Source organism: Nansenia antarctica (assembly GCF_963989245.1).
Source record: "Nansenia antarctica genome assembly, chromosome: 1".
Taxonomy (NCBI): domain Eukaryota; kingdom Metazoa; phylum Chordata; class Actinopteri; order Argentiniformes; family Microstomatidae; genus Nansenia; species Nansenia antarctica.
The window spans coordinates 40,959,860-40,969,697 of record NC_137674.1 but is presented as its reverse complement, the minus strand read 5'-3'; the positions used below and the strand labels follow the sequence as shown (position 1 = coordinate 40,969,697).

Sequence of the window (9,838 nt, the reverse complement as noted above, 5' to 3'; positions counted from 1 at the left end):
CAAGCAGGCGCATTTTTAGTTTGGCAATATTATTCGGTGAAATCTTATTTAACGAACGATTGTATCGGTGGGCAAATTCTTAAAGTGATAGGAATGTTTTGCCATGCATTGTAAACCTGGTGGTTAATATGACATACTAACATGGATCTCCATAATACACTACTAGCTAGCTACTCTTTTTGTGAACCCTTCTTTGTTCCTCAAGCTTTCATTTGAAACGATTTTGTTCTGCCATATTTCATGGGGATTGACTGAGTATCATAAGCCCCTCTCAGTACCAGACAGGGAGTCATTCCTGATATAATGTGTGAATAGATCCACCAACTGAATCTGTCATACCCAGAAGTCACCCATTTATAATAGAAAATCAGTGTGTTTGATTGAGATGCTGGACGGAACATGCATGCATGCAGGTAGCTAAGGATGACACTGTATTAAAGTGTTGCTTCATAGGTTGTTTAGAGCATCCTATATACACTGCACTTTATTTGGCACTCTTGGACTACAATCTGAATATCATAGCGTAATACTAACCCACTAGAGCTCCAGTGAAGATTGTATGTGTGCTTGGTTCAGATACAACTTCACTAATCTCTACCAGGGTTATCATTCCTCAACTAGTTGTCAATACTTACATATTAAATAGCTAACACTTTCATCTGTGTTTGTTGTTTTTGCCCATCAGCAATGAACAATGACCATAGTTCAAAGAAAGAAGAAGTCATCAAAGAAGTCATCTTCAGAGAAGTCTGACCTTGAGTCAGTCGGGTGCAAGCGCTCCCCCTTCAGTAGTGGAGACGGGATGGACAGCAGCTGCTCCAGCTGGGGGGTGGGCCCCTCACCCAATGACACCCCCAGGGTGAAGACAGGCGGCTGCCTGGGCCCCACACCTGGAGCTACCATCTACAGCAGTGCGACCCACTCAGTGGATCGGCCCAAGGAGCAAGGTGAGAAGATATGGTTTGTTAAATCAAAAGGTCTCTTGATGCTGGGTAAAAACGAGGGCAAATACCTGCACTCACTGTAAATGTATTCACTGTGTGTGCTGAGGGAATTCCCGCCCAATTGACCGACTGAACAGGTTTCCTAGGTGTTGTGTGTCTTTTCTCTATGGCATGGCAAGTTATGTAAGCATGTTGTACTGTGAGGGGGGTAATCAATCGCTTAATGTAGCCCCAAGCAAATGACCCAGAATGAGGTTCTCTCTTGTAGAACCTACTGTGTGATGTCAGTAATAAAGACAGCATCTCTCTGCCCTCTGCTCTCACCTAGCACTCCATCGCTTGTTCCATATAAACAAAACGTAAAACTTTCTTTAAAAGTATTTTCCGCCTGTGACTAATCTCAGTGTTTTTTGTGTTTTCCCACCCTCCCCAGTGGTGCTGAGCAGTGGGGACGACATTGGCCTCCCCCAGAAGGTCCTGTTCCCTATGGAGCGGCTCAACTTGAAGTGGAGCCAGATCCACCGCATCGGAGCGGGCCTCAAGAACCTGGGAAACACCTGCTTCCTCAACTCGGCTCTGCAGTGTCTCACCTACACCGTTCCCCTCACCAACTACATGCTGACCCGGGAACATTCCAAAACATGTATGTGAATGAAGATCTAACCAATCTGGTTTCCAGACCTGTTTAGAATGACTATTTTGGTCGTGATATATTGAATTTTAAACAATTGTATTGAGGAATGAAGTTAATCGGAACAGAATGCTAGAAGATACGGTACAACATGCCTCTTATCCGATTAACCTCCATATCTGTTCCCCTTTAGGTCATGAGCCTGGTTTCTGTATGATGTGCACCATGCAGAACCACATCACCCAGGTCTTTGCTAACTCGGGGAACGTCATCAAGCCCATTGGTGTCTGCAATGAACTAAAACGTGAGTGTCCACTCACAATCAGAAAAAAAACTATATTACTATTTAATATATGCTTGATGGAAATATGTGTTGTTGTAAAAAATAAAATAATAATAATAATAACTGCCTGCAATCACATCAGAACAAAACAAAAAAACATATTTGCTGTATCAAAATAATAGATATATGGACAATATGACCAGCCTGTCAGCTAAATAGTTTTTCCTCCAAAAATGCAAAGAGAGCATCACAGGTGCCAAATCCAGGGAACACACAGTATCTTCAGAACATTTATTTTCCCTCCAAAAAAGTAGAAGGTGCTATCAATTTATTTTGGAGGGAGAACTATTTGACAGACAGCTTCTTAGCAATAGCATCCTATGCTTCCACCAAAATACCAAACGATAAGTAACAGCTAACCATAACCATGTCAATGTGATTGTTTAATGCTCTCAAGTTTTTGTCAACTGTATGGTTTCGTCATCTACCTGCCCTGTTACACCCGGTAGGGATTGCAAAGCACTTCCGCTTAGGGAGTCAGGAGGATGCCCACGAGTTCCTGCGATGCACAGTGGATGCTATGCAAAAGTCCTGCCTGCCTGGAACCAAGTAGGTGTTACTGAGGGAGTTATGGAAATCAGTGTTCAGCCACTAGGATGTAGTGTACTTGGATGTGACCTACATTCATATTTAGCTTAGAATACAGTGAGACATGATTAATAGATATGTTGCAATGACCCTCGCTTATAGAAGCGACCCTTAAAACTGACTGTAGCAAGCTCTTGTGGATAGTGGATTTCCTTTCTGCGCCAACAGGTTACCTTTCTGTAATTATCTTTGCTCTATTTCCTCTGCTGTCTCTTCCCCTTTATTTCTTCTTCTCAAAGGGCTGTAACAGTTTGTGTTGCTAATGGTTAATAAACGAGTATATTGATTTGAGAATGTACTGTAGTACAGACTGGCTGACTATTAGGAATAATTCATTCACATTTTGAGTAGTTTGTAGTTTGTCTTTTTAATTCTTCTGACATTTCTTTTTTCAATAGATTGGACAGGCAAACGCAGGCAACCAGTTTTATCCACCAAGTCTTTGGAGGGTACCTACGATCCAGGGGTAAGTTATTGGTCCAAACTTGCATTGCTCATTTGTATGCTGCTTATACTGTATGTATGTTGCTTACCCGTACAAAGTTAGCAAAGAAAAGCACTGAATCTTCAATGCTCAATCTTTCACAGTAAAATGTTTAAACTGCGAAGCAGTCTCTGACACGTTTGACCCCTACTTGGATGTCGCATTGGAAATAAAGGTAACACACAATTATACATAATCATTCTGCTGTTTCACATCAATCAAGTACCTTTTACAATAATTATTCATCGTGATATGAGATATTGGTAATAAGTAAATAATTGAGAATTGTGTCTGTCGTCTTGCAGACGGCTCCCAGCATAACCAAGGCACTGGAGCAGTTTGTCAAGCCAGAGCAACTGGATGGAGATAATGCATACAAATGCACAAAGTTAGTATATACCTGTATTCATTTATTTGTGCAGCCTATTGAGTTTTGATTCCTCACATCATAATGGAATGCAACTGACTAAAACCTGTCTGCAGGTGTAAGAAAATGGTTCCAGCCTCAAAGAGACTCACCATCCACCGGAGCTCCAACGTGCTCACCATCTCACTGAAGCGCTTTGCCGACTTCAACGGGGGCAAGATTAGAAAGGTAAGATCATTTTGGGAATATTTGGATTCAGGTTTAGAATGTTAAATGCAATAGGGTATTTTTTTCCTCTTCTCAGACAATCAGAAATGCCTTAGTTATTTTGAAGATGTACCCCCTGTTCGTTTTCCCTGTGTGGTTTCCCTGTGTCGTCCTTACTCTCCTTACTCAGGACGTGAGGTACCCCGAGTACCTGGACCTTAGGCCCTTCATGTCCCAGTCCCACGGGGAGCCCCAGGACTATGTTCTGTATGCAGTGCTGGTCCACTCAGGCCGTAGTTGCCATGCTGGACACTACTACTGCTACATCAAGGTATCTCACACACACACACACACACACACACACACCCTCATAAAAATTCAGTTCACCAGTGCATCAGCCAGTCTCATTTTGCTCAGAATTAGATGTTGATGTGATGTGACGTTAACAGTCCTCTTCTTAATTCTCAGGCCAGTGACGGGCAGTGGTATGAGATGAACGACTCCTCGGTGTCTGTCAGTGACATCAGATCCGTTCTCGACCAACAGGCTTACGTGCTCTTCTACATCAGGTGAGTACCACAGAGGCGCAAAGACATTTCACAACTTACATTTCTTGTGCATGCCCCTCCCCCCCCCTTTTTTTTATCACGAAAACATCTTGTTGTATTCCGGCCACCAGGTCACCTGATCTGAAGAACGGAGGGAACTGTAACCTCGTGAGCCGCACCCCAGGCCAGTCGTCCCCGCGCCCTGTCCTCACGCCCAGTGTCAACCTCGGGCTTTGCCACAACTCCACCGGCTTCATCGGCCCCCAGCTGCCCCCAAACATGGCTAAGGTACAGCCTCTATACTGCACTGTATACACACACACTCTTTAATTGTCATATGAGCCTCCACACGCAGCTTCACACCACATTGGCATGATACTTAATGATAATTCTGATGATTATTAAAGATCAATGAATGATAATACTGTATTCACAGCAAGCTCGCGTACCAGTGTTTCGCACAGATTTGTTTTTGGCAGGGCACATGAGTACACATCCAGCGATGCCATTACCATTTACTCATTTTCTATTGAGTTCTATCTAAGCCAAAACTCCAGACAGGGGGGTCCGCCCCACCTATTCAATGGTAAGGGAAACAGCAGTGTGTAATGAGGCTTGTAGCTAACTTATTTTGGTTGTTTCACAGAACACCCTTCACGTCAACGGGAACGGCTCTCTAAGAGACAATCCATCTGGCTCCAAGCCTAGCACCAGCAGTGGCGGCCTCGGAAAACCGAGCCACGTGCTGCCCTCCGCCTCCTCTTCTTCATCCTCCTCGTCCTCCATCTCCTCAAACCCACTCTGCCGTCCCACTGGGATCCCCGACCGTGCTCTCCTTCTACAGAAGCTCTCCTTCTACATTGGCCAGGGCAAGCAGATCCGCCCCTCCTCATCCTCTTCTTCAGCCTCAGCTTCCTCCTCTTACGTCCAGCCGTCCGCCTCCTCCTCTTCCTCTTCCTCACAATCTACCTCAGCCTGTATGTCCGCCCCTCGCCCGCCTCGTGTGAACGGCACGTCAGCCAGTAATGGGAATCACGGCTCCTCCTTCCTGGTGCCGTACGGCCACGAGTCATCAGAGGAGTCTGATCAGGAGGGCGGCGCTCTAGAAAACGGCCTGGCCAAGCCTAATTTCAACGGGAGGAACGGAGGAGCCGTCTACGGACCGGCCCCGCGACCCCAGCCGGCCGTTAAGACCAACGGTGCTAGTGGGAGTGAGGCTGGGGCGCACCACAACAGTAACGGCATCGCCAAACCCAACCAGAACGGTCACCAGAACGGACACCACAAAGTCAATGGCCTCAAACACACTGACAAGGTACTTAGTCAAATAACATGCCAAAACGGTAGCATAGAATAGTTTCTATCTGATAAAGTGTGGTTATCTGATATCGGGCCACGTATAGGATTGTTGTCATGGTATTTGGCTGCTTGCAAGGACAAGAGAAGAAGGTATTGTTGTTGAAATACTATTGCAAAGCATTATCCTGCAGTATGTAATCATATCATTATCCTGCAGTATGTAATCATGTCATTATCCTGCAGTATGTAATCATGTCATTATCCTGCAGTATATAATCATGTTTGTATGTCAGTATGTAATCATGTCATTATCCTGCAGTATGTAATCATGTCATTATCCTGCAGTATGTAATCATGTCATTATCCTGCAGTATGTAATCATGTCATTATCCTGCAGTATGTAATCATGTCATTATCCTGCAGTATGTAATCATGTCATTATCCTGCAGTATGTAATCATGTCATTATCCTGCAGTATGTAATCATGTCATTATCCTGCAGTATGTAATCATGTCATTATCCTGCAGTATGTAATCATGTCATTATCCTGCCGTATGTAATCATGTCATTATCCTGCAGTATGTAATCATGTTTGTATGTCAGTATGTAATCATGTCATTATCCTGCAGTATGTAATCATGTCATTATCCTGCAGTATGTCATCATGTCGTTATCCTGCAGTATGTAATCATGTCATTATCCTGCAGTATGTCATCATGTCATTATCCTGCAGTATGTAATCATGTCATTATCCTGCAGTATGTCATCATGTCATTGTCCTGCAGTATGTAATCATGTCATTATCCTGCAGTATGTAATCATGTCATTATCCTGCAGTATGTAATCATGTCATTATCCTGCAGTATGTAATCATGTCATTGTCCTGCAGTATGTAATCATGTCATTATCCTGCAGTATGTCATCATGTCCTGTCAATATTTTCATCAGTGCGCCCATTGATGTTTGTGGTTGTGGTCTGTTGCAGGTTTCTAGCAGTGGTCCTGGGCTGTCGTCTGGTGTGGGTCCAAGCATAGCTAACGGTCATGGGCTGTCGTCTGGTGTGGGTCCAAGCATAGCTAACGGTCATGGGCTGTCGTCTGGTGTGGGTCCAAGCATAGCTAACGGTCATGGGCTGTCGTCTGGTGTGGGTCCAAGCATAGCTAACGGTCATGGGCTGTCGTCTGGTGTGGGTCCAAGCATAGCTAACGGTCATGGGCTGTCGTCTGGTGTGGGTCCAAGCATAGCTAACGGTCATGGGCTGTCGTCTGGTGTGGGTCCAAGCATAGCTAACGGTCATGGGCTGTCGTCTGGTGTGGGTCCAAGCATAGCTAACGGCAGGGAGTCTCATCACAGTCGGCCAAGGTGAGACAACCCTCACACCTCCAGGCACTGTGCAGATTTCAATGATTTTAAATTATGATATTAAGAATGTAATTGTATTAAGCCTGTATGCTTTTCTTCTTCTTTTTTTCTAGCAAAGAGGTACCGAACCGGAAGCGCCGTTACCATGGCGACGACCATGTCAACGACCACTCTCCTAAGAAACAACGCCGCACCGACTACGATGACTTCAGCCTCCCTTCTGGTCATGCATCGCCTACGGCACCCCATCAAGGAAGCAGTGAGGAGAGGCCGAACCGGAAGCGCCGTTACCATGGCGACGACCATGTCAACGACCACTCGCCTAATAAACAACGCCGCACCGACTACAATGAGGAGGCGTTTTGTCTGGAAGAGAAGGAGCTGGCCTGGGACTGGCTGTTGTGACTGTGTGTGCACTTACACCACCACACCTACCCTGGACAGACTTGAGGACATTTCCAGCTCTTTTATGTTTTTGCTTTTTTCCCCCTCTCTTTCTCTCAACCCTTTCACTGGAGAAGACAACTTTTTTTCTCTGCATCCCTCTTTTCACACTCACTGAGACACCCTTTCTTTCTACTCCTCTACCCCCCCCTCTGTACACTACTCCTCTACCCCCCCCCCTCTGTACACTACTCCTCTACCCCCCCCTCTGTACACTACTCCTCTACCCCCCCCCTCTGTACACTACTCCTCTACCCCCCCCTCTGTACACTACTCCTCTACCCCCCCCCTCTGTACACTACTCCTCTACCCCCCCCCCTCTGTACACTACTCCTCTACCCCCCCCCCCTCTGTACACTACTCCTCTACCCCCCCCCTCTGTACACTACTCCTCTACCCCCCCCCCCCTCTGTACACTACTCCTCTACCCCCCCCCTCTGTACACTACCCCTCTACCCCCCCCTCTGTACACTACTCCTCTACCCCCCCCCCCTCTGTACACTACTCCTCTACCCCCCCCCCCTCTGTACACTACTCCTCTACCCCCCCCCTCTGTACACTACTCCTCTACCCCCCCCCCCTCTGTACACTACTCCTCTACCCCCCCCCTCTGTACACTACTCCTCTACCCCCCCCCCCCCCTCTGTACACTACCCCTCTACCCCCCCCTCTGTACACTACTCCTCTACCCCCCCCCCCTCTGTACACTACTCCTCTACCCCCCCCCCCCTCTGTACACTACTCCTCTACCCCCCCCCTCTGTACACTACTCCTCTACCCCCCCCCCCTCTGTACACTACTCCTCTACCCCCCCCCTCTGTACACTACTCCTCTACCCCCCCCCCCCTCTGTACACTACTCCTCTACCCCCCCCTCTGTACACTACCCCTCTACCCCCCCCCCTCTGTACACTACTCCTCTACCCCCCCCTCTGTACACTACTCCTCTACCCCCCCCTCTGTACACTACTCCTCTACCCCCCCCCCCTCTGTACACTACTCCTCTACCCCCCCCCTCTGTACACTACTCCTCTACCCCCCCCCTCTGTACACTACTCCTCTACCCCCCCCCTCTGTACACTACTCCTCTACCCCCCCCTCTGTACACTACTCCTCTACCCCCCCCCTCTGTACACTACTCCTCTACCCCCCCCCCTCTGTACACTACTCCTCTACCCCCCCCCCTCTGTACACTACTCCTCTACCCCCCCCTCTGTACACTACTCCTCTACCCCCCCCCCCTGTACACTACTCCTCTACCCCCCCCCTCTGTACACTACTCCTCTACCCCCCCCCCTCTGTACACTACTCCTCTACCCCCCCCCCCTCTGTACACTACTCCTCTACCCCCCCCCCTCTGTACACTACTCCTCTACCCCCCCCTCCTCTGTACACTACTCCTCTACCCCCCCCTCTGTACACTACTCCTCTACCCCCCCCTCTGTACACTACTCCTCTACCCCCCCCCTCTGTACACTACTCCTCTACCCCCCCCCTCTGTACACTACTCCTCTACCCCCCCCTCTGTACACTACTCCTCTACCCCCCCCTCTGTACACTACTCCTCTACCCCCCCCTCTGTACACTACTCCTCAGGCCCCCCCACCTCTGTACACTACTCCTCTACCCCCCCCCCCCCACCTCTGTACACTACTCCTCTACCCCCCCCCTCTGTACACTACTCCTCTACCCCCCCCCCTCTGTACACTACTCCTCTACCCCCCCCCCCTCTGTACACTACTCCTCTACCCCCCCCCCTCTGTACACTACTCCTCTACCCCCCCCCCCTCTGTACACTACTCCTCTACCCCCCCCTCTGTACACTACTCCTCTACCCCCCCCCCTCTGTACACTACTCCTCTACCCCCCCCCTCTGTACACTACTCCTCTACCCCCCCCCCTCTGTACACTACTCCTCTACCCCCCCCCTCTGTACACTACTCCTCTACCCCCCCCCCTCTGTACACTACTCCTCTACCCCCCCCCCCTCTGTACACTACTCCTCTACCCCCCCCCCTCTGTACACTACTCCTCTACCCCCCAGTAAGCAACTACACCTTTCACTGAAGAGTCAACTACACCTGTCTCTGAAGAGTCAACTACACCTTTCACTGAAGAGTCAACTACACCTGTCTCTGAAGAGTCAACTACACCTTTCACTGAAGAGTCAACTACACCTTTCACTGAAGAGTCAACTACACCTTTCACTGAAGAGTCAACTACACCTGTCTCCGAAGAGTCAACTACACCTTTCACTGAAGAGTCAACTACACCTGTCTCCGAAGAGTCAACTACACCTTTCACTGAAGAGTCAACTACACCTTTCACTGAAGAGTCAACTACACCTTTCACTGAAGAGTCAACTACACCTGTCTCCGAAGAGTCAACTACACCTTTCACTGAAGAGTCAACTACACCTGTCTCTGAAGAGTCAACTACACCTTTCACTGAAGAGTCTGTCTCTTGGACTTTATGTAAATTTATGTAGAGTTTATGTAGAGTACTCCTCTACCCCCCCCCTCTGTACACTACCCCTCTACCCCCCCCCCCCTCTGTACACTACTCCTCTACCCCCCCCCCCCCCCCTCTGTACACTACTCCTCTACCCCCCAGTAATAAACT

The 9,838-nt window shown here is 48.4% G+C and overlaps 1 protein-coding gene across 1 annotated transcript; it reads left to right on the top strand.

Moving 5' to 3' along the window:
* Positions 1–694: 694 nt before the first annotated feature.
* Positions 695–7,178, top strand: LOC308149981 (ubiquitin carboxyl-terminal hydrolase 42-like; the record flags this gene model as incomplete). Its single annotated transcript, XM_080522856.1, has 14 exons — positions 695–947; positions 1,378–1,587; positions 1,769–1,879; positions 2,368–2,467; positions 2,905–2,972; positions 3,095–3,165; positions 3,296–3,378; positions 3,474–3,585; positions 3,755–3,895; positions 4,033–4,133; positions 4,244–4,400; positions 4,759–5,427; positions 6,397–6,773; positions 6,887–7,178. The coding sequence occupies 14 exons, from the start codon at positions 695–697 to the stop codon at positions 7,176–7,178; spliced, it is 2,745 nt and encodes a 914-aa protein (XP_080378982.1).
* Between the last annotated feature and the right edge of the window lie 2,660 nt (positions 7,179–9,838).